The 26,605-nt window shown below is 41.1% G+C and overlaps 1 protein-coding gene across 1 annotated transcript in view; it reads left to right on the top strand.

The window, feature by feature from the left end:
- The window catches only part of NES (nestin), a 78,679-nt gene extending 53,497 nt beyond the window's left edge, over positions 1-25,182 (top strand). Inside the window, exons 3-4 of the mRNA XM_078669836.1 lie at positions 10,884-10,957; positions 16,989-25,182. Of these exons, the coding sequence (XP_078525962.1) occupies positions 10,884-10,957; positions 16,989-23,293 (6,379 nt within the window). The 3' untranslated portion in view covers positions 23,294-25,182. The remainder of the gene's footprint in view (positions 1-10,883; positions 10,958-16,988) is intronic.
- Positions 25,183-26,605: the final 1,423 nt, after the last annotated feature.

Here is a 26,605-nt window from a genome sequence, read left to right as displayed (position 1 = left end):
ACCAAACGATATGATCCGTCAGGTTTATTCACAGTAAAAAGGGGATTATTCATCGGTGACACACACGTTTCAATAACTCCCTGATATTCCAATTGTTCAAGGATTACTGCGACGGAAGATTTTGCTTCACGTCGAATGGGATATTGAGGTTGAGGCTGCGGCTGAGACCGCAACGGAATTTCGTGGCAAGGCGACAATTTATCCCAACCACATTGGTTACGGTACAGAGCCGGCGCGAGAGCCCGAGCCCACTCTTCTGCAAAATGCTGCGCATGCTCTTTCGAGACAGTGTTCGCGAAACTGGGTAGGATTACCTCCTCCCCTCGCGGCGCCGCGAGCACAAAAGGTGGGGGCCAGTCAGCCTCCGAAAGTAAAATATCATATGTGGAAGACAGATTCTCCCAAAATACACCTTTAACGGTACGCTGTATGTCACCTTCAATTAACAGGACGATTTCATATAGTCTTTCAGGGGGAGCAAGTCTCGTATCCGCTGTTTCTATCACAACGTAGACATCAGTCGCTGTCACCCTCAGTAGTGGACGCAGCGCCTCTCTGACTATTGTTATCTCCGCCGCGCTGTCCAGCAAGGTCAGAGCCCACGTCAGATTCCGAAGCCGCGTTCTCACTATCTGTGGCATATCGATGCGCTGTTAAGGCTGCGACTTTCTTTTTCGCAAACTGCGGACGCCTAGGCGTAGAATCCTCCTGCTTCACTGCGCCGTCCGTCTGGCGGGACTGACCACGTCCTTGTTGGCCACCACGTCCACGTCCACCCCCTCCTCCTCCACCGGTTTTCTGTGCCGATGCGTCCTGAAAGGAACGAGGAGAGCGTTGATCAGAAACCTGAAAACGATCAGGTGATTTAATCATCGCGCGGTCGCGCAAATCATAAACTTTTTCGGATGGCGCAGGAGCTTCTATTGCAGGAAAAGAACCCTGAGTCTGCATTGTCTGCTTCCCCTGTGTCTGTTTTTTAGGCCAATTTTGTTTCTTGGACTTTGGCTGGGCATCTGTCACTGCAGACTGCCCCTGTGGTTGTTTTTTCTCCTTCACTGGAAAATATTTCAGACCTCTACTCGTGCGGCCAATCGTTTTATAAGCGGCCACCACAATCTTTGCTAACTGGCGGGGTTTGTCGGCATCGGGCAGAGCAGCCAAAGCATTCGACACCTGAAAGTTAACTGCATCTCCTTTAACATTGGAGAGAATGAGATCACTTACAATCTCAAAAGAACCACACAGGCGCATACCCAATTCAACCGCTGCCTCTGGACCGTGATCATTCTGAACACGTCGAACGATTTCAGGCAGGGCAGTCATAGACGGGGTGCCGAAGCACCTTGTATAAACTGCCGCAAATGTTTTTCCCCAGCTGTCACAGTCAGCAAGTTCAGGAGTAATATCCTTCGGGAGAGTAATCGTCAACATTCTATGTTTATCAGCAGGAGTGGAATTCGGAAAAACCGCTTCCAGTTGATCAAACTTCTCTGCTAGCCAGAATGGGAAGTCATCGTTGTCAACAGGACGCGCACCAAAAACCGAATTTACCATCACTGGATTGAGACGCATTCCGCCTCGTTCCAAGGGAGCGGCCGCACCCCCCTGGGGACCACCAGGAAGATGTCGACCGATGTATTGCACTAATGCACGAATCACGGAAATGGAAACTACATGTAGCCGGCGAATTTCTGCCAGGGTACAAGCCCCGTGATTCGGGTGCGGGGTAAAGCCACCCAACGCAGGCCAATTAGTACCTGGAATTGAGAGTGGACCTAACCTCGCACGGGACAAAGAGTGGGGGAGGGCGCCATCAAACCAAACTCGATGCTGCCAATGATCAATAGGTATTTCCAATGCCCTGTATGGCGTATATTCAGCCGGGACATCCGAGGCGGTGTAGGAGTGGTACAAACCAGAATTAGCGTCCACAGCCGGAAACGTAACCCAAGAGTAAAACAACTCGTAAGGAAACGCCGGATCCGCACTCACCACGAAAATCACAGCCATCCCATCTACTGGGACCTGGTACGTCTGAAGATGGTTGCGTATCGCTACGCGACTATGCTGCGCAATAGCCACCGCTGCCGCCATCACAGAATTGGAAACAAGAAAACACAAAGAATACTTTGTAGCACAACTGGGTAGTAATTCAAAGAAACCGTTTAAGGAAGAATCAAGCTTGAATAAAGACCTATTTCAAAAAATAGGTAGGTTTCACCAACACCCCGTTTTCCGGAAACGGATGTGAAGGGGTTAAGGCATGAATGATAAACTACTCGAGTGTCATGATATAAGACCACCGAAACCGTTGGGCGCCATGTTGCAGGGTTTCTGTACTCACACAGAACTGTGCACAGAGGAGTGGAACCTCGGCAAATTAGGATGTCCCAAAACTTACCTTAGCAACCAACTCACCCCTTACCGAGCTAGCTACAGTGTCTCATTGGACATATCAAACACCCAATGTTTAGACAAACCAGAACATGAACTTACAGTACCTCAGGGTACGTGGGACTCATGAACACTCTTTCGTTATATTATCATTACAAACCAGAACATGGAGTAAAGAAGACACATGTGCATTTGAAATGTTTATTTACTAATGCCGTCTTCTCAGGCGCAGTATCTTTGATAATACAAGTATACTTATTATCAGTAGCAAAATTATCAGCATAGTTACTAAGACATAAAAAGCGAATGGTGACAGCATGTTAACATGCTGTAATGAATAAGAGTTAACAACACTTATATCTCACCCTCCCTAACACATATATTATATTATTATCTAAGAAGGTCTCTTTGGGTTGTTTTAGGGCGGGCCCATACCTTAGTGTCCTAGCATGAAGGAATCACATCAGCATACACCAGCTCTCTCTGCATGTGCACCGCATCAAGTGTGTTAACAATTCTCGTGCAAAGCAATATCAATCCCGCCTCAAGCCCAAGTTGGCAAAGGCTGCACTTGTGTTATGACTATGAAGGCGTGGAGATCAGACCTCATAACAATTCCATATCGTGTTGCTCCTGAAACTTCAGCACTCTCCGTGCAGACATGTTTTATTAAACAAAGCAGATATCAGAGCAATAACATATTATTCTCACATTCACCACGGCAAACCACTAGGTTGAAAGCTAAGTCAACAATTAAGGGTCGTGTGCAGAAGTTGCAAGAAAGGAAAAATGGCGTTTAAATCTGAAATGTACCTATGCTAACTTAACACGAAATATGGATATATAGGAGCTATACAACAGTAGGAGCTCTCTACACCATGATGGTTGTTCGATGGCCTGCCTCCAATTCTACACGAGCCCCAAATTCTTCATGCATAGGAAGAGCAGTAAAAATATGAAGTCTTAAAACAGTAAAACTTAAAGCCGAAACCTCAGCACAAGCAAAGATCCACAAGTGCGATGCATTATCAGTAGAACTAGCCTTGACCACAATCCACAATAAGTAATGTAGAAGCAGACGGGTCAATCCAAATAACTCAGTATATGTATATTTTTTTATCCTACATTTCTCCACTGCAGAACTAAGGGGCCGGTTATGTTCGCGGATAATCCGCATCCTCCGGGCCGGTGGAAGCCACCGCCGGCCCGGAGGATGCGGATTAACCGCTGCGGACTGAAAAAATACTCCCCGTCAGATTAGGATGTCTGGGGGATATTTTTTCCGTCCGCAGCTCTTCTGCCGCGGTCGCCTTCCGACCGCGGCGGAAAAGCTCTAACATGGCTGGCGGTGTCTATCAGACACCGCCAGGCATATTAGGATGGCGGCGGTCCTATGCCTTTCCACTGCGGCATTTCCGCCGTGGAAAGGCCTATGGTCTTTTCTTTGGGGGACCGTTGCGGGCCCCCAGGGGTGAAGGGGGGGTGGGGGGTTGCACATGTGCATGTTGACCTTTGCGTGCACGAAGTGGCAGGCACCACGTGTTGCCTGCCGCTTCATGCATGCAAAGGTCAACATGCACATTTTAACCTTGCGGCGGGTGCTGCTTGAAGCAGCATCCGCCGCAATGTTAAATATAGGGGATGTGACCGCCAGGGTGGCGGTCACATCCTAATTTCCATGGAGGGACCGCCGCTGCCGATGCGGACGGTCCCTCTTCCTCGGGGGTGGTGGACGGACCTGCGTCCGTCCGCCATCCTAATAGGGCCCCTAGTCTTTCAGACAAGAAAAGTCATTGTATTCAACAACAGTTCATTTGTAGCAGAAAATCAAAATGATAATAAAGGGATTAAGTAAGTTAAAGTTGCCACTGGGCTAAGAGAACAACAGCCTCAGACCACCAAGAGCAAAGAGGTCCACAAGCCAACATTGTTGTCACATCAGTTCTGGTGTATAGTTAATGGGTACGTATGAATGTTCCATCTCATCCTCTTTGATATGCTACTGCATCTGCCACTAAGGTAATTCCGCATTGCCTTGCCCGATGCAGTGTCTCTCAACGCTGCTCCGGTTGTAGTGTGCAGTGATCACATTGCTTGGTGTAGAACCTTCTTGGTGACTACTTGTCTGCCGTCAAGCCCTTTACTTTGCGACGTGAGCAGAGGCTGTTCTTCAAGTACAGCTGTGTGTAGCATGTGCAGCTGCACATCATATGCTTTTGCCCACTCCTGCCACCTAGTGTTGGGTGAAGGACACAGCTTTTTTCTTTGAAGTATAAGTTTTGGTGGGAAATAACCTTTACAACGCAACTTTTACAATTCAAGATCCATTACAACGCATGTCATTACAACGCAGTCATTACAACGCATACCATCACAACGCATGTCATTACAACGCATACCATTACAACGCATACCATCACACCGCATAGTACCCTTACACTATCCAACACTTACCCTACTGTTGCACCCCCTGGAGTTAGAATAGTATTTTTTACCCCTACACTATCCAATACTTACTATACATGCAATGTAATGGTATGCGTTGTAATGGTATGCATTGTAAAGGTAGTATGTGTTGTAATGGAATGCGTTGTAATGGTAGTTTTTGGAAATTCGTTGTAATGGCATGCGTTGTAATGGAATGCATTGTAAAGGATGTTGCGTTGTAAATTTTTTGTTGTAAAGGCATACGTTGTAAAAGTATGCATTGTAACGTCATACATCCGTTTTGGTTTGAGATGACTCATGATCCCTTTTAGAAACCCACAATGCAACAATGTTTTCATGATCTTTGCAGGTAAATAGTCACTACCTGGGAGTAGGCCAACTGTACCCCCTATCCTATCAATGTTTGGCCTGCAGTTATTCAGTTGTCTTTATAGACATGTTTTTCTTTATTTTTGGAGTATTATATAGCGCAAACTAGACCAGAAGGTATGAAAGCACTTTAGATGAGCAGCAATTGGATTACAGATGGACACATTCATTTTTGTTAGGCATGGGGAGATTAAGTGATTTGCACAGAATCACAGGATGTTAAGCGTCCCTGCTGAGTCTTGAACCCAGTTCCCTAGCTCCAAGAATGACCACTCTAGCCGTTAAGCCACATCCTCTCTTAATATGTCAATATTAATTCGAGAAGCATCTATCAATAATTAGTTGCATAAACAACTATATATATATATATATATATATATATATATATATATATATATATATATATATATATATATGTATATAAATATATAAATATATATATGTATTTAGTCATGAGAGTAAAAAGGATACCATTATACCATTCTGTTACACTACCGCTCTCACATGACAACTGATTTAATACTATTACTGATAATAATATTATCACTAATAACAATAGGAATGCTTCTGTTAACATTATTAAGAAACATAATTATATAATAGTAATAGCCAGAAATTTGATTACGGTAGTTCAAAATCAGACAAGGAAAATGGACGTCTCTAACAAGAAAGAAGAAAGAAATAAGAGTTGTAGAGACTTATGATTAGAAATTGAGTAAAACTTGTCTGCACTCAGCCTGTGACACGATCAACTAAATGGAAAAGGTAGCGGGTCAGAAACCTATAGTTGAGGAATTTGTCTCGATTGTGGGATTCAAGCTGTAAATTTGATCTTGATGAAACATACTTCTCAATCAGGCGAGTTCCATATTTCCACTGTCACAAAGTTTGATCAGCTCTCCTAGTTGGAAGCCTGAAGATTTCCACGTGAGTTCATTTTGGAAGCCTACGCATGGCAAATATTTAAATAGGGTCGGTTCAGCTCATATCCAATCAGATTCTTGCCAGTGCATTATTATTAGCAGTACTGATATGCACAGCAGTGATAGCACTGACACTCAATCGCCCATACTTAGTTTTCATGGGTCATAATTAGTGTAAAAATGATGGTGGTGGGATGCCCATGGCTTGCAAACGGTATATCCTACTAGGATAGTAACCTCAGGATTTCAAGGAATTTAGTAAATTAAGATCTTAAAGATGTTTATATTAGGACCCACCACCAGCATTGCTAAATGTTGTACTTGGTAAATACAAAGGTTCCCTCGTCTGGATCCCATCTCTTAGCCCTTATTTCCACCATCCCTCTTTATCATACTCTCGCACATCAATTTTCATCTCCGCTTTCTCCCTTTTCACTGTTATGCTATCTCCCTTTGTCACCTTCTTTGTCCATGTTGTTCCTTTCTATCTTGCTCTAGATTAAAGCCTGGTGAAAAATAATAGGTCCTGGTTTCCAAAAAATGTGCGGGGATCTCCGGCACCTGCAAACACAGGACAAATTAAATACACAGCCTGCAACTAACCAATGAACCTGTGAAGCATCTAAAGAAGGACCCAGATAAAAGTTTGGGACAGGATACTCCCAATCCCAACTCCAAATGTACTAATCCTGCGATTGATGAATTAATTGATCTAAGGCAGAGTGTAATGTCTTTATAATAAGCTTCAGTGGTATGTTCCAGTAGTTTTACACAGGCCACCAGTTTTGCATTGTCGCTATCTAACTTCTTTTCTATTATGTTTGCCACTTGTTTAGGGTTGTTGAGTTCCGTGATGTCCTATAAGTTGATATGAGTATCCTCAACGTCTGTTTTGGCTTTGCCTTCTCAATAACCAATTTCCACATCTACTGAATAATGGATCTCATTTAGAACTCAGGGGGAAATTCTTTTAAGAATACCCTGCTGTAAGAGTGGGGAATTGTTATTGAAAGAGCTCTCAACAAGTGTGTGAGAGTACCTCGAGTCACACGGCAATGTCACATTGCTGCCTATTGACAATTTTTCATAAATAAAGCCAGAATTTTCTGTTTTTTTTCTTCTGAAAAACCAAAAAAGAATATCACTTATGTGTTGGCAGGGTTTTCTAACACATGTGGGACATTTGAATTTTTTAATGTTCCTATCAACTTCGGAAGTCCTGCATTAACACGTAAAGATCTTACAAACCTGTTGGAGATTGTGGACATGCGGTGGTTGAGAACCTAGCATGATGCTTCTAATAGTGGACCCAGTTGAGGCTCTGATGTCAAAAACTCAGCAGTAGACCCTCATTTAAAATTGAGGAATCTTATGAATTTGACATATGTGGCATTCAGTAATTTGAGCTGAATGCCCCCTTACTAGCAATCTCTAAATAAAGTAAAACATCTTATGAAAGCTTGTTCAATATTACCCTCATCGTCTACAAAACTCAGGATTTTGTCTTTTGTTAGTTCAAACCAGGGATCATTTGGAGTTAATGATATTGATTAAGTATTACAACATGCTGCTGAAGTGTGTTTTAATTTTTTTTTATTGATTCAAGATTTTGATATCTGATGTAACATTTCTGGCACAGCTTCATAGGAAAACAAGAGATGCAAACCCCAGAATACAGGAGGTGTTAAGTCATCTTTGTCTTAACCTGCTTATAGAAAACAGGACTTGCTTTATACATGTGTATGTGCTACATATGGAAAACTAGAAACACTATTAAAATTGGGTATACGTTTTGTTTAATATTACGTGTATGCAGTAGGGGTGGGCGGAATTTGCGTAGTCGCGCTAAGCAAAGCTCTGCGAAACTGTAAAAAAACTTTGCATGTACGCAAAAGTTCCGTAAACACGAGGAATTGCTTGTTACGCCCATTTGTGATGCTTTTTTTCCTGTTTGCGAATGCTGTTTGCGTGCTTGGGGAAAGTACAAACAAGCAAAAAATTCTGCGAAGCCGCGGATCGCGTAATTGTTGGCAATTTCGTGTTCTCCGCGGAACGCGAATACCCAAATTCCGCAAATTTCACGAGCGGAACAGAATTTACCGCCCAGGCCTAGTAAGCAGTATTAATTTTTTTCAGCTGCACACTAAAGATCGCTCAGATTGTGTTGATCATTTGACCTGCATAAGATAATTGTGTAATATGATTTTTTTTAAAATAAGGAAAGCGCCTCCCTTTTTTTTTTTTATTGTCCTCATCTCACCATTGGCACTTGCAAAAGAAAGACACCAGCAACCCTTTGTTCTCTCTTGTGCGCCCAGGGTCGGAGTCCTTGCTGCACCCGAAGCCGACCTGGCTACCCCTTTATCCCGGGGCCCGGTGTAATCATTGGACAATCTCGGAATCGGATACCAACCTCTGCTCGAGTGCCCATTCCCAAAGTGGGTGCCAAACTATGGTATTTCTATTATGTATAGCCCCCAACTCTAGCCGTACAGTTTTTAGAACAGACTGTAGCCATTTATCATGCAGTGGGGGGGCTGGATCTTTCCACAGCATACACATTTCTCTGTGAGCAATAATAATTAGAGTGAAAAATAAGGCGATCTGTTCCTCACTGAGCTCATTAGTAGTTTCCGAATCCAACCCAAATATTACCCTCACCCAATTCAATCCAATGTTTACTTTTAAAACACTATCCAATGTCTTTCCCACTTTTGTCCAAAAGGGACCAATCACAGGGCAATCATAGAACATGTGAAAGCGCCTCCCTTGTCGTGTTTTTCATTAAAAGCAAAAGGCAGTAAGCAGCTGGAAGTAAAACCCTTTTTAGAACCAAATATGTTTAAAGAGATATGGATTTTCACACAGAACTCAAGCAAATAGATTGAAGGCACTGTGGATGGTTCACTGATCAATTGATTATGTAATGTCACATAGCAAGGCTCTTGACAAAATTGACTACACGTTCTAAAAAAGTCTATATATGCATATTGGCAATCTGGTCAATTACCGACATTCTATGGTAGACAACTTTTAATAAACTTGTGTATACAACTTGAGATAGCTGCTATTCAAACCAGTCTCCCACATGCAAAAAAACCCCTTTAAAATCATAAAAACACAAAATTATGCAAAATATGCAAAAGGCAATAGTCAATATTAATGCAAGATTGCAGCCAGGAACAAATAATTTTCTTGGAGCTAATGTTCACATGAGCCACTTACAAGCAGCAAGATAAATAAACATCAATTGGAGGCTCTTTGAGGTTTCAATTGCAATCTTTAAGACTGCTTTTGCTATCTTTGTGGCTACCCCTGGGACTTTTTGTTAAAGGGGAGGCGATGCTGGAGAGGGTAGCTGGGGCTCTTTAATAATCACCTGCTGTCTTCAATTGTTTATTTCTTTATTGTAATCGCACAATTTTTAGTGGTTTGCTGCTGAGAACCATCTGCAGCCAATGAAGAGCCATGAATGTAGAGGTGTCAGGAGCGGCCTTTGCAGGTAAGAGCAGTGGGGCAGGGTGGGGGGGATTCGACATAAGACAACATGGGAAAAATAAAGAAATACAAAAATTCCCTTGTCATCATATGTCGAATCCCCCCCACCCTGCCCCACTGCTGTTACCTGCAGGGGCCACTCCTGAGGGGTATAATATAGGTTAAAAATATGTACGGTATGTTCCTCCCACTCATAGCCTCCTGTTCTGCTGGGAGGCGAGCAATAAATGCTTTTCCTCTGCCCATCCATCTTTACCACTCTTTCACCAGAGAGAAGGTAGAAAAGCAGAGAGACAAGACCTCTTGCTCTCTCCCGGTCTGGTCAGGCCCTAGTCTTTCTTACCACCAAACTGGAACCCTAAAAACACGAGTGGGTCAGGCGGAGGCAGATGCGGACACGAGCCCGCGTACCACATAATTTCTGCACCTTGGTACAAAATGGCAGAGACCATCAGACCTGTCATTCCAACATGCTTATCCCATGAAGTATTTGCACTGATGAGACATGACACCTTGGCAAATAATTGTAGCACCCATGCCTTAAAGTGATTTTAATCCTTGCATAATATGCCAATAGGTCAAAGGTAGGATGGGGCGACCACTGACCTACACTAGCAAAATAAACGCGCCCAAGCGTATGCAGGCATTATCTGGGTATAAGATGGCTGTGGTCCTGTTGTGCAACGACAAAGATCTTGACACGTGAAAGCAGATCCATGATATAATGGCAATATCATCGTACAAGAAGGGTCGGTAACCAAAAAAAACCTTAGCTTACATGAATCTTTGTTGCTATCATGTCAATGTTATCCTCAGTGAAGGACTTTTCATCAACCACAGTTTTATCATTTGTCGTGATGTCATCAGGGTTCCAGGCTCCTGTATGTCACATGTTGTACTCCATGTCAAACGTCATGCAAGGATTTGTCCCTGATGCCATCAGGTAGTCAAAGAATCTGACGGTTGTCACGTCCGCTAATCGTATCTTTCTGCTCAAAGAGCATCTCTGAGAAATTCTACATTTATTTGCTTTACAGCTCAATTCAAGGAGTTAATTAAGTGCTAAAGAGGTCTCTTATCCTATAAAAAATTGTTTCATCACATGCATTCATCTGACATCAAAGTGGAAAATAAATTACAACTGTAGAGTGTTGACTGAATTGCTGAGATTTGGGAATAGGCATGATCAATGATGGAAAATGCACTTTCTCCTCTGTCCTTCCTAATCTTTCCTCTGTTTCTGTCTCACAGGACACTTCTTGAAGCTGAGAGCACCAGACTGCTAATGCCCTTCACCGACAGCAAACAGGCCTCTCCCTTCAGAGGTAAGATGATCCCCTGTTCTTGATGAAGAGGCTGTATCTGATGAATTTCTTTCTCTGATTTGTGAATTTTGTTGTCAATTAGTAATTTCCAGATTCTTTCCAAATTTGCAACTAAAAAATAGAAATTGTGTGAGTACACATATTTTTAAAAGAAGATTTTATTGGGAAACCCCTCGCAAAAGGTTATTTTAGATGGAGAATTCTGTTGCTTGTGAACGGTTGCTGTGAAAGCTTAAAGATTCCTGCAAGGCAGTGGGGAATATTAATTGTGGGCGGTGTTCTACCTCTGTGACCACTTCTAATCACCCCAACACTTTGCAAGAGGTTTATGTGACATATTTTAGGTGTATAAGGTCTTTGCCATTTTAGTGCTGCTGCCAAAAACATTACCTAAAAATATTATTTGTGTTGAGTTTTATCCCAGTGTTTAGTGCATTGATAGCACGCTCAGTTTTACAAGTTAGGGACAAGTCAAGGACACTGAGGCACAAGAAAGGGAAGGGATTTCTCCAAGAGTCCATATTTTTGGTCAAATGTATGTATGTATGTATGTAGTTGAGCTTATATAGCGCACAGCTACCCGCAGTGGGTTTCCCGGCGCTTGCTTAGGGAACCCTTCCTGGTATTCCCCTGTGAGATAGAAGGTTTCCACAAGGTGAAAGTCAGGCATCCCGCCGCGAGGGGCCATTGTGGAGATTAAGCAAGCTATTGCCCAGAGTCGCAGAGTGTGAACCCGTGAGTCGAGGAGGCACCGGGGCGAGAATTATCAAGTCCGTGGAATTTTTAGCCCAAGACCCGCCGAGGCGGGGAATTGAACCCTGGTCCAGGCCCGATCTCAGCTTCCGGGTCTGCTGCCTCTAACCCCTGAGCCACACTTCTCCACTCCATTGTGGAAAGCAGAATGAAACACAGACCTCAAGATTCAGCACCAGTGCATTAACCAGCAAGCATCTGGGACACTTATATAATATACAAAATGAAATTATGAAAACCTGGCTTAGGTAGATTGGGAATTATTAAGATGTTTTTGTTCCAACTGTTTCAACAAAGGCTGTTGCTCCCTGTGAGAACTATTGGACGTGAAATTTTGGAGAGCATTTCGGTCTAGGATAAACTAACTGGGACACACACCAATCTCAAAATGTATGATCTCACCAATGTATGCAAATGTAGGGAACAGGGGAAGATGAAGAATAAAGCTTGCCCCAGTGGCTTTCCAGAGCTAAAGTATTTCTCATGCTCTCTAAACTCTCTCCCTGTGAACGCATACTTTGACATGCATGCAAAATGTTGGCTCCATTTTGGGATGTGAATCTTACACGCCCGTCTACCACTGCGACTGGAAGCTGCACAAAAAAAAAGACCATTCCGAAATACTCAATTAAATCATGGAGAAAGTTCTTCAGTAGAAGAAATCAACATAGGAAAACATAACTAAGTCAAAAAAGTAGGTTATCACTACCTCTGAACTGCATTATTTATCTCTTATGGATGTCTTTACGTAAAAGGTGATTAGCCGGAAGCTCTTTCTAAAAGGAGCCATGTCTTCAGGTGGCTCAAAAATTGTAAGTAACAATTTAAACATCTTTGGAAGTCACTAGACAGATGAAATTCCTAGCTGTTTTCAATACCTAAGTAACCACAGACTCTGGCCAGCATTTTCATTTAATCAATTTGATGAAATGTTCTTACTAAAAAGGGTATAGTCAGAAATTGGTCAATGGAGTATTTCACAATAGATCAACACACAAGCACGCACTATGCTAGTGCAGTTTCCATACAGTGACTGGACTTTGAGCTGTCTCAGCCAAACCTGTTCCCCACTCATGTCACTGGCTGGGCTGAATGGTCTACCCTGATATATCAACAACAAAAGAGTGACAATCAGTCGAATCACTGTGTGCTGGTGAGAAAACAAATAAATAGAAAAAGGCAGACAACTCTATTGGTAAGAGGAATAATTCTATTTGTAAAAAGTACCCTCACTCACCCTAGTGATGACATGCTTCATCATGGGGTTCCCACGAGGGAGACCGAACATCTCCCCTGTGTGCTTCAACGCCTGCGATTGCAGCGGAGCAGGTTGATTGTGATGTCGGTGGTGTGTGCTCAGTGAGTTGAGTGAAAAGTTAAAAGAGCCCAACAGTGCCTCAAAAAACTTTATTCGTAGGTCTGTTGGTCACGTTAAAAACAGGTGGGGAGACTGTGATGTTTAATGTAAAAATCACTGTTTCCTAAAGAACGAGGTCAACATGTTTCTGCTGTCAATATGCCCTTTTTGGCGCAGCTTTCATCAGGACCAATTAAGTGTAATCCCCCGGGGGTCCATGCTCGCTAAGGCACGTCCGCGCCGTGAGGATATGAATGTGAAAAGAAAATCAAAAATTGTGAAGTTTTTTTTCTTTGTAAAAAACGTACGGTTTCATACCGTGTCGTAAAAAGCTCCTAGTAGCTCAACCGGAGCCCAATATCATACCGGTATTTGGATATGCACCATAGATAAGCAGCAAGGCTTAGTCTTCACGCTGCATGTCATTTACTACCCAGCGACTCGCTGCCGTCCACCTACTTCGGTAAACGCTGCTATCTGGACATGGTCTACCCTGATGTCATGTCTATATGAAAGCAATAATTCTATTAATCATTCATCCATCTGTCCTACAATAAGGCCCTTCTGCCTCCACTGACTCTGAACCTTTCATGGTGCAGATGCAGTAACCATGGCAAATATAATATTTCTATTAATCATATTTCTTGCTCTTATACAATAGCCTTTAGCTGAAGAAAATCTAAATCTAGTCGGTATAAGTCTTTGTTAATTCATCTATAGAGGGTACAGCGTAAAGGGCATGTGAAACTGGGACTAGTCCTCCTACATCAGATACATGTTGAATAAGGTCTAGATACCATCTGAGACTAGGATTAGATGTCATGGTATCTCCTATCCTATGTGCCTCGTGCATCGACTTCCACGCCCCATGTTTTGCCAGCCTTGTTTTTTCCATATTAAAATTTTTATTTTTTTGTTTATATTTTTATAGTAAAAAGGGTTATTAGAATCCATTGTTCTTCATTATGCATGCAACATGTTTCTACTCATTTGCTGACACTGCATTTCACATCAATGAGGGCCTTCTATAATCGCCCTATCTCCATGGATGGGATCGACAACAGGTTTTGTGCTCTAACTTCCTCTTGAGAAAAAGTCCAGGCTTAAAACTACGCTACTTAACTGTCCTTATTCTTCTAGAGACTGCTGCTTCTTCAGCAGTTTGTTCATCTTACTCAATCTTCTTTTTGTCTTCAATTCACTTGACCTATAGACCCCACATGAACTCCGCTCATTACGCGGAGGTGAACACTCCCGTCCCTTGGAAGGCCTTCAAAAGTTCTCACATCTGTCGATATCTTTCACAAATAGACAAATGTGATTGATCAGGCAATTGATTTTTCAGTATCTACAAGTACATCATACAAGTCTATCTTTTGGAAAATGTTTTTTCAGATTCCTTTAACAGAGCCTTGTAACACTATTGGATAATATTCGTATCGCTCACCGTTTTCACCTCCTATTGCTTCATAGAGAAAATCAAATGATGATTCCTGATTCTTGTATGAGGAGAGGATCTTGGCATTTAAATTCTCTCGGGAACAGGGATGTTTCTGGAAATGTGTCTTATATTTATCAAATGTTCTTCAGGAAAGTGACAGACCCAAGATGGCCCTTATTCTCTGAGATGCAGACCCATCAAGAAGGTGCTATACCTTTGTGCTCCATTTACTGCCTTCTAAGTCAATTATGTCACAGAATATGGGTCCTGCTACTCAACGAAAATGTGTTTTAATGTACTTGTACTGGAACTAAGAGTGCAGACTCGTTTCGATGGGTGAATGTCCACCCCCTGTTGTTGTCAACCTTGTAAAGATTGAACATCCACTGAGGGTTAGCAACATACTTAGGGGCCGATTAGGATGGAGGATTTTCCGCCTCCTCCGGGCCGGCGGAAGCCACCTCCGGCCCGGAGGAGACGGAAAATCCTCTGCGGAGTCACCAAAGACCCACCGCCAAATTAGGATGGCTGGTGGGTCTGGAATTCCGTCCGCCGCTTTTCCGCTGTGGTCGGCTTCCGACCGCGGCGGAAAAGCTATAACATGGCAGGCGGTGTCTATGAGACACCGTCCGCCATATTATGATGGTTGTGTAAAACTGCTTTTCCACGGCGGCTTTTCCGCCATGGAAAAGCATACGGACATTCACTTTGGGGGCCCGTTGCGGGCCCCCTGGGTGAATGGGGGGTGGGGGGTGCACATGGGGGGTACCTATGGTACCCCCCTGCATTTGCGTGCACAAAGCAGCAGGCACCGTGCGGTGCCTGCCGCTTTGTGCATGTAAATGTAACACATGCTTTTTTAACATTGCGGCGGGTGCAGCTTGAAGCTGCACCCGCCGCAATGTTAAATATAGAGGATGTGACCACCACCCTGGCGGTCACATCCTAATCAGCACGGAGGGAACGCCGCAGCCCCTGCGGACGTTCCCTCCTCCTCAAGGGTGGCGGACGGACGCAAGTCCGTCCGCCATCCTAATCGGCCCCTAAGTCTTGTTTCTTGGTGAAATAATATTTTACATTCACTTAAGGGAGGTTCAAGATCCTCCTTTTCGCTCTTCCTAGTAAGTTGTCGTGCATTCAAGGAGGCCAGTAGTTTACACCAGTATTTTAGGGAAAGGCTCAAACCTCTTTGTGAGTTATGCTTCCTTGAAATGTCAAGAGTTTTAAATGTATTTTTTTTCCACATGTTCATTTATAATCCAGACCAGTATAAGCAAAGTATCTGGGCTGCAAGGAAATATTCTGTTATCCGTAAACTTTTCTGCATTTTCTGTGTATTCTAATTTATGTTTCACTTGCCTTCTTTATTTCTATTCCCACCATGCCATGTCCTGCTCTCCGAGTCTAACACTTTTGCCCCAATTTACTTTAATCTTACACTCCTAAATGTGGGACCATACCTAATATCACAACAAAAACATAATCTAACAGAAATATGATGGCCTAAGTATCATTTTCCAAAATATCACCCTATTGTAGCTAATTAGAGAAAATTTACACTAAATTGAGTGATATTTCTGTCAACAATATTGATGAAGATATTCCAAAATTGAACTGTTCCCTAATTTGTACTTCCATTCCTTCACTGTATGTTCTCCACTCACTCTCCCTATTTTGTTAGCATAACATTTGTATAGTCACTTAGTTTCCTTTCCCAATTTGTACTTCCCTTTCTCCTGCTTTAAGATATTCTGACGCACAGCTGTTCTCCTAATGTATACTCCCACCCCTGCACCAAATCCTTTCCACCCACTCACCACAATATTAGCATTAATTATGTGTATTCCCTTAACTGCTTCTCCTAAATTGTACTGGCATTTCTCCTTTATTTCCTATTATTTATGCTTTTCTTGACATTAAAATAATTTTGAATCTTCCACCTGAGGCCGCTCCCTCATATTTCTTTACATATAGATAGTTATTCTACTTTCGCCACATTTCCTTCTCTTTCCCCACATTTCCTGATCTTTCCCCACATGCTGACTCTTATGTTATACTTCTTCCTTACTTACATTCTCCCTCTACCCAAACTTCTCCATTTCCTTGCATTCCTCAGGTTTCTGTGACCTTCTCCAACCATTTTCATAACCTCAATTTCCATTTACCCCTTGTGCTTCTTTATCACACACTGTTTCTCTTTCTTCATATTTCCACTTTTGCCCTGTCCCATCTGCCTTCATATTTACTTTCATATCTTCCTCTCTGCTTTTCTGTTTCCTCAATATTCACTTCAGCAATCTAAGCCACACTTGCCATTGCCTCACAGTGCTCTGAAATGGCCAAAAGTGACACGCTGATACTGTTGTAGTGTCTCCAGTTGTTTGTTTTGTGATTGTCAGTAAAGTGGGAAGCATGTGACAATGAAATGTGATTTAGAATTTCAGTACAAACACTGTTTCATTATACATTTTGTTTTTCAGATTCCAAATCGGATTATAGTAGCAGTCCATTCCTTGAAATGACTCCTGATGTCCGGAAATATGCCACCAGGGATTCACGGTACAGCTCACCAGTGCTACACGGTGAAAATAAAGCATTCCTGCCAAAGAATCAGTCCAGTTTCCTAAATGTGAAAAAGACCACACTATCAAAAAGCCCGCATTCGATCAGTGTTGAGGTTCCAAGAACCAACCTCGTCCAGTCTCAAAACCTATCATATACCAATGGTGCTGGTCCCGCAAAGCTTACAACAGAGTCCAAACTGAGGAACAATAAGCCTTCTGAAGACATCAAAGTGGAAACTTTGTCAAAATCAATATCATCAGGTTTATCTAAATCCATTGAACGTCCCTCTGAAGAACTGAAGTCTGACATCTCTGTACACACCAATATAGTTTCCGATTCCCACATCAAGCGAAAGGAACAGGATAATGAGAAAATACATGATAAGAAAGAATCAGAGGAGATAGTCAGAGAGGAACTACATAGGAAACAAACAGATAATGATTTCATTGCTGAGGAACATCACAGAAATGAAGAACCTACAATCCCAGAACTAGACTTCACACATGAGTTACTTACAGAAACATTAGAAGCGACAGAAGAAAAAATTGAAGTTACAGATATTGATGCAGGTAAAATATACGTGAATAAAACTGAACCCAGTCTTCTCAAAGGCATGGGTGTCACTTTCGACATCCCTTCTGTTGACTCTCATCCATTGGAATCTGATAGTCATGGCCCTCCCCACATGGATACCCGAATAAAGGAAGAGGAAAAGGAGGAGACATCTGAACCTTGTGAAGAGGTAGAGAACAAAGCCCAGATTTATCTTTCCTCTGAGCAAGCACTATATCTAGAAGAAGCAACTGATGATAAAGATACTGTGAAGCAGAATGATGTCACAAGTACTCTTTTGATAGGTACAGAGGATGATCTAGATGAACTGAGATTAGAGGGAGAGATCCAAGCCTCTGACATTCCAAGTGCAGTCAAAATCCCATGTGTGGAAGAAGAAACGCGTGAGGAGGCACTATTGCAAACACCGACCCAAGAAAATAGTGAGGATATTAACGTGACTATTCAGAAAAACCTTTTTGATGAGCCAACACATAAAGCTGAAGAATTTGATAGTCTAGGACCAGATACCATGGCTACAGAAACAAGAATTTTACAAATGACTGAAGAGGAGAACCTGCAGGACCTTGCCAGTGCTGCAGAGGACACAGAAGATTACGACGTTGTGTCTGATGTTCAGGAGAGTATGTTTTTTAAGACTGAATCACTATCTACTGAAGATGCAGAACTTACAGAAATCATTCCTAGTGACACCCAGGGGCAAGTGGCAGACCAGCTAATGCTTGAGCATGGAGAAAGAGAGGAAGACATGTTAACTGATACAGAAGACCTGACTGAAGATCAAGAAAATGATGAAGGGATGGACATGGTAACAGAGTATGAGATTCTTAGTGTGAGAGTTAATGAGAATTTAGGTTTGAGAGAAAATGTTGCCCAAATTGAAAACACAGACATGGGTGAATTTGGAACTGAAGAAGAGGTGAACAGAGACAGTGAGCATGGTATGTGGAAGCACGAAACCCTTACAGCAACTGAAAATGCTATGCAAGAAGAGAACGTAAATGCAAGAGTGAGTGATTTAGAAAAGGAAACTGAAGTTGTGATCAAAAGTACTTTTGAGCAAGATAATATCAGTCCTGAGGATCTGGAAGTCAAGGAAAGTATCTCTTTCCTGCCAGCCATGGGGGTGGAACAAGAAGACGAAGTTATCAGTCAAAGAGGGCCCTACCCAGACGAAAGCGACTTCACCAGCAAGATTGAGAGTAATGAAGACCATTGCAAGACCGAAACTCTTAATGAGGATATATCTGAAGAACCAACATGGAGCAATGACATTGCAAGTACTGAAAAGAAAGAAAGTAGTCCTGAATTGGAAAGCAAATTAGAATCAGATCTGTCTGACCTTACCACAAACACTGAAGTGGACATAAAGATTCAAAATCCAAATGAGCAGAGCCCACTCGGCCAAGATATGGAATTTGAAAACGCCCTTTTTCAAAAAGATGCATCAGATGAATTATTGGATGCAAATGAATTGCAACTGGAAGACAGAAACCTACTATGTAAAGAAACATCATACAGCGAAACCGGAGAGGATGACTATGGAGCAATTGCTGAACCTTTTGATGAGCAGATCACTGAAATTCCCTCAGGTAGTGAACTCCTGGAAACAGCTGAAGAACAAGTAAGGTTAGAAAGCTGGGAGAAGTCACCTGGGGTATATCAAACACAAAGTGAATATACATCTTCTGGAGATTATATTGACACACAACATGGGATATCACAGAAAATATTCGATAGTGAAACAAGTGATGTATACAAATTAGGTGTGGAGAACAAAGAATGTCTGTTGGAGGATACCATAGAAGACACTACACCACTGCCAACCTACGATGAAGATACAGAAGGGCTAGATTTGGAGACACAGGAATCTTTAGAAACATTGACTCATGTTGAAAAGGAAACAGAATTCTTGAATGTGGATCAGGCAATGGATTTGAGTGAGCAAGATATGGACTTTAACAAAGACCTTGTTCAAAAAGTTGTACCAGAACATACTTCGGGTACAGGTGAAGAGCAGAATGAAGAAGCAAATATATTTGCCACTGAATCTGAAGAAATCTCAAATCACAGTTTCTTCGAGGATGAGACAAGAGTCTACCCTGATCCTCATGAGGTTGGAGGCCCTGGTGTTGAACAGCAGGAGTCTGATGAAGAACAGGAAATGTTGGAAAGGTTTAACAGTGAACCAGAAGCTTATCACATGCAAACTCAATATTCAGAAAATTCAGTTGACTCACAGAATGTGTTTTTACAAGATTTGTCCCAAAATGAAACATGCAACGTAGACACAAACAAAATAGAAAATGACAAATTATATGGGTTGGAGGAACCGTTCCCAGATACTACACCAGTTCCCAATCAAGTTGATGAGACAAGAATCCTGAATTTGGATGTACAGGATTCCCCAGAAGTGTTGTCACACATTCACAAAGAAGGAGATGCTTGCCATGATGAAGAAACTAGCATCAAATGCGTTCCATCTGAAAATGAGCTTTCATTTTCCTTGACAGGCACGCCACAGTCAGAAGAGGCCAACTTAAACCAAACAACCACAGAAACAGAAAATGACACACAGAAGGTGGACATTCTTTTGGAGAAAAGTTTAGAAAGTCTAGAAGCAAGTGTGTTGACTATTTCCAACCAACAAGTTATTGATTCAGAAGACAAAGGGTTGATAGATGATTTTCAGCAAAGTGCTCTCTCAGCACAAGTTCGAAATGACCAAGAAATATTGGATGAATGTGAGCCTACAGAAATAACTACTTATAAAACCGCAACCCCAACAAATGCAGACACAATGTTAAAGCAAGTTGAGGAGCACTTTGAAGAAGTAACTGAAGAATCATTGACTTGTGCTAAAGAGGCAATGGAAGAAAGTGAAGCTATCCTAGTAAGCGAGATGGAAGAGCTGCATCAAGAAAAGTTTGAATATGGTGAAGCAAAGACACAAGTCCTTGAATCAGGACTTGCCGTCACTGCATCAAAGCAGAGTGAGGAGTACTTTGAGGACCTAGCTGATGAATTACCTGAGCACTTAGTTGAAGAATATGATAAAAGTGAAACCCTCACAACACAAGATATGAACAAAGTGGATCAGCAAGCATTTGAATGCGAGGAACGAATGGAACAAGACTCACCATCACATACAGGTACAATATCAAACCAGGATGTAGCTATTGAATCAAATGAGGAAGATGAAGACATAAGTGAAGAAAGTGAATCTCTTAACAAAGTTAATCTTACAGAGGTACAAGACAGCCTTTACTCCGAAGAAACAGAGCATGAAAAACTTACATCGGAAATATCTTTAAATGCAGACACATTATTGGAGTCCTCTAAGGGGAATGCTGAAGGTGTAGTTATTGAATCACTTGAGAATGCCAAAGAGGTCAATGAAGGATGTTATGCTGTTATAGACAATGAAATGGAAGCTACAGACCAGGAAACTTTTAAAAGTAGTGAAACAGAAACTGAAGAGTTTGGATCAGAAATGATAACAAGTACAGTTGCAATGTCAAAGCAAGAAGAAGAAAGTCTTGATGATATCGCTGTAGCATCTGAAAATGCCATTGTAGAAAGCGTAGAACAAAGAAAGTACCAAGAAAAGTTTGAAAGTGATGACAGAGATGATACAGAACCTTTAACTCAAACACCAATAAATGAATTCACACCATCAGAAAAGGATGATCATCAGCTTGAGAATGTAGATTTGGAATCACATGAACACGTTGAACAGGTAATTAAAGAGGTGACTCAAGCTCAATTAGATGAAGAAATTAACAAAGCAATTAATGAAAATGAATTTGAACCGCATGAACATATTAATAAAGTAATTGAAGAAAGTAAAGTTGAATCCCATGACCATGTTGAGCATGTAATTAAAGAAAGTGAAGATGGACCACGTGAACATATCAATCAAGTATTTAAAGACAATGAGGATGAATACATCGAACAAGTAATTGAAGGAAGTGAACAGGTATTAAATGACGCCATTCAACAAATAACTAAAGAGAGCAAGGAAGAATCGGGTGAACATGATCAACAATTTAATGAAGGAAGGGGATTTGAATCGCATAAGCATGTTGAACAGTTGATTGAAGGAAATGAACTTGAACATGTCCAACAAGTAACTAACAAAAGTGAGGATGAGTCACATAAAAATGAACAGCAAGTTATTGAAGGAAGTGAAGATGAACTACAAGAACATGTCCACAAAGTAATTGAAAAAAGTGAACAAGGATCCCTTGAACACACCCAACAAATAACTAACGAGAGTGAGGCTGTATCACAGGAAGATGGCAAGCAAGTTATTGAAGGAAGTGAATTTGAATCACATGAACGCATTGAACAAGTAATTGAAGCAAGTGAAATGAGAGACATATACAAACAAAGGTTTGATTATGAGGATGCAGAATTTATCCCAAAGTCTGAAGAAAATACCATCCTCTCCTCAGATTCTTTATATGTCTTAGAAGGTGTGACTGGGAGTGAGCATGGACTTAGCAGTGCTAGTAGTGTTGCAACTGTTGATTCCAAGGACATTTCTACGTGTTTCAGTGAGGAGATCAGAAGTTTAGAAGATGACCAACCACTCGGTTTTAGCCAAAATCCAGAAATTAGAAGTATAGAGAGTGACGACTCTGTTTCCTCTGACGAAGAATCCCCAAATGTGACAAAAGCAGCATATGGTTCTGAAGATGAAGTCCTTAGTAGCTGTGGCTCAGAAATAGAAAGAGTTGCTTGTGAAACTAATGAGAGCCTTGCAGTGCATGCCTTGACAGACTCACTAGAATATGGATTCGGGGAAGACTCTGTGCCAGTGAAGGAGTCAGAACAAGTGATATCCACCCAAGAAGAAATACAATATGTTGCTGACATTTCAGACCTCCCTAAAAATGTTGAACATCCATCACAAGCTGAAGACTGGTCTTCTGAGACACACACAGGAACAAGTGAGCAGAGCATTGGCTCAGCAGATGTTTTAAGTGATGAACCTATGAGAGATCAATTTAAAGAGTTGTTTCCCATAAATCCTGAACATTTCTTGTTGAACCCTTTACGTTTCACAGAAAAATCTCCTTTCTTGGAAGAAAGCAGTGATGATCCTAATGGATTATTCAGTGTGACTGACATAAATGACCTGCCGGAGATTAAGAGAGAAATGCAAAATGGCCACTCGAGCATTGATGAATGTCAAGACGTAGACTTCATTAATCAAGATAGTGAAGAAAACATAGAAAGTGGCATACAAATTCAACCTGACAGTGACTCATTAGAGCAGAACAAGTTAATACAAGAATCTGATGAAAAGGAGTTCTCCTTTTCCAAGGCAGCTATGAGCCAGAGTCTTTTTCAGCAACTACTTGGACCATCAAATGAAAAGGAAAATGCAAGACTGAAAGAGGAACACATGATGTCCTCAGAGGAAGGTCCAACGCCCGTAGAAGATCGAAATGGAAATGCCAATTCCGCTAAAGAGAAGAACATGGATGACTTTTTTCAAACCATCTCCAACACACTATCTTTTGAGGATGGACAACTCCACATAGCAGCAGATCAGCAACAAAAAGACACATTTGAAAAAATATCAGATGCAAAAGGTTTAAAACATAATGTTGAAGCATGGTCTTCAGATGACGATTAAAACGTTCATCCAATCATACTGCATTTTGATATGTGGGTAAGAGAAAGGACACAATATTATTCCTTGAATAATCAATCCAACATTCACTGAGTGTAATGACAATCTGAAATACAGTCCAAATATTTACATACTAGAGAAAACTATCTTTTTTATCAGTTTTCAACATTCATTTTTAACCAAGAAATATGCACCTCATTCAATCAACTTATACAGATGTGAACATTGAGTCAATTTTTTGTTGAGCGAAAGAGAGATATTTTGTAAACTGATAAAACAACTGATACTTGGAATCTGTATTTGCTCATGAAAAACATTCACACTTATCCTGTTTGACATAAAATGAATTTGCACTAGCAATCAAAAAGAATCAGGATCCAGAAGGAAAGCATCAGTGAAACGATGATCCACTTTGGGTTCTGGAAAAGAATCTGGCTGAAAGAAAGATTCATAATGGAGGAGGAAGGAAAACATTAGGGGATTAGAAATGAGACACATGGGTATAGACACCTGTAGATATAATTCCAAATATTAAATAAGATCCAAATCTAGAAGTTTTTTTGAAATCTGAATGATTATTTCAATGACGTTTAAGATGGCTCTGAACCTTTCCAGATTAATACACTCTAAATTAAACCTTCTGAATCAGAGACCTAAACAGTCAATGGTCTCCATACATCATTTGCCATTATGTGATATGTTTTTATCGTCAATGGAACAAACTCCATCCTATTTCTTTTGCTTGCCGCTTACTTTCACATAAAAACTATAATTTCTAGAGAGACACCCATCGTTTTGACGGTACTGCAGTTGCTATTTTTTATTTGAATGTCTTGACTAACATTTTTTATTGGATCAAAACTAAAAGATCAATTCAAAATAATAGTTCAGATCCCTGTGATTTATTGAAAGATCATGGTGATATTGCAGGGTTATGTTTATTTGATGTTTATTTATTTTTTATGGAAATGTGATTTCATTTTTAAAATGATACATCTTTTTTACTCTTTCACAATTGATTATAATATTCCTGCATCAGTTTCATGAGTTTTTTGTCTTTCTTATAACTTACACTTTTTTTTTTTCGATTCCAGTACGAGAAATGCAAAATCTGAGCATAATTGTACATTATATTTGATGGAGTTTTCGTGGCTCATTTTTCTGTTTGAAGAAAGCTATGATATAATGTTGCACACTGATATTCTTGCTTCACCAACCTTCTTTCACAGAAATGAGTGAACGTTCTACCATACTCTGTTTAATGTATCAACACTGAAGTATTTATAAGCTGCCTGGGCGTTTCCTGCTATGAGAACAACTCTACATTTCTTCATTGAAACCAATGGTTTGCTGCAAAATTTGGAAACTACTTATTTTATTTATTGCATCTTAATCATGGATATAAATCTGTTTGGTCATTTTTAGTTCATGGACTGGAAATAGTGGCAACAGGAAGTTTGCCAGAATGACATACAGTGCTTATTCCAAAGACTAATGGACCCATGCGCATTTGTGGTGATTACTGTTTATATGAGGATATCCAGTTTTTATCCACAAGGCCCGTAGTAATGTTAGATATTCAAGATATCAGCATCAGGTATATTTACATGGAATGAATCATCCAAATGGTAAATGGCTGCATAGACAGTGGTTATCCTGAAAATCCTTGTTGGCTCACGCATATGTGGACAAATTATGGACACAACTGCACTCTTGCAATGCTCATTTTGCAGAAACATTTCTTTGATTCCAGCCACATCTTCACCATATTGTGGAATGCTACATTCTCCTGGCCTTATGACTGACAAAGATCTAGTCAGAGCATATACAGTGATCTGTTTATTCTGTGCCTTGATTATAGAATATTAAATCAATCAACATTTTGTGCTTCACATTTCTTTGCTTTTTTACTCTTCTGTCTTGAAAGTGATCAACATCCATTCAAAACAAAAAAAGGTAACACTTTTGATGGGAAAAATGGCACCGTGAAAAAATTGGAAATTAAATACTCGTGTATGTGGATGAGCATTGATTGAGGTGATAAATTTAAAGCAATGCTTTTCCATAGATGGTCCACGCATCATTTCTGGTGAGTCAGTCCATTCCTAGCAGATGGCGGACATATTTTGCTCCCTTTCCCTTTTCTTCTTTTGCCTCACTACTATGACTTATAATAAAATACCTACAAATGCTAACTTTGATGGTCCTTCATCAATTTAGGAGATACTCTAAATTGATAGAGTGTGGGTAAATACCTCTACACAACATATCACATAATGAGCCGTGTATGCTCTACCATCACGCAGGTGATCAAACACAGATAGCTACTCTTCCAAAATTGCTATTCAGGTTAGTCAGTGACCTAGAGCTTTTATTGAATATAATCCAGTGAAGTTCCCTTTATAGGACACCTTTCTTTTTTCAAAAAGGTATTAATTCTTAATATATATTTGTGTCTGCCAATGCTTTCCCTTTTTTACATCCAACTTTTAGATTTACAGAGCATTTAGAATGTGTTTGGTTTGCCTTGGGCATTTTTTTTTTGCATTACTGACACCTGCACCATTTTCCAAGAAAGTACTTAAATCGATTTTACATGAATGTTATCATATAGCTAACATGAATGAGGATGTTTAACAGGTACTGTGCACCCATGTGAGGATAAACAGTAATAATACTGAGCGATTTACAGAAAATCAAGATGACACCGGTTGTGTGATAAACACGTTGTTTATGTAGACATTATCTTCATGAACATACAACGCCAGCCGACACGTGTTTCGCCAACAGGGGGATACCTGTGACTCTTCAGGGCTGCACAGGCGTGGTGTATGGGAGCTAAAAACCGGCGATAGTTCCAACCCGGTCAACGGGTGTAAGCAAAGCCGTGGGATACGGCATGATTGGATAAGGGAAAAACAAACACAGAAGGGTGTTTCTGTGTGGCCAAGACCTTTAGGATATCGGGTCGTGGTGGGTCTCGTCTCTGCAATCAGATTCCTAATCTGATTGCAGAGATGAGCACCGCCGCAGCGCGTTTCGAATCCAGGAAACTGATTACCCGGATTCTCTTCAGGGCGTTTCTATTTTCTGTACAAGATGTAAAAAAAATGTATTTACAATTTGAAGAAGCTGCCTTCTCTTCAATACCTAACACTAACTTTATGTGGGACTCGATGTTATACCTGAGTTTATTGCAGTGGAGCCTTCCTGGTTTTGCTGCAGGCTCTATTATGACTGTTCGGTTCACTTCCAGATTTTGAGGCCACCTGATTGAGTTCCTAAAAAACATGCAAATGTTTCTTTAAAAAACAT

Source organism: Lissotriton helveticus, chromosome 12 (genome assembly GCF_964261635.1).
Source record: "Lissotriton helveticus chromosome 12, aLisHel1.1, whole genome shotgun sequence".
Lineage (NCBI taxonomy): Eukaryota > Metazoa > Chordata > Amphibia > Caudata > Salamandridae > Lissotriton > Lissotriton helveticus.
The sequence above is the reverse complement of the archived record's forward strand: the minus strand, read 5'-3'. Positions and strand labels throughout refer to the sequence as shown.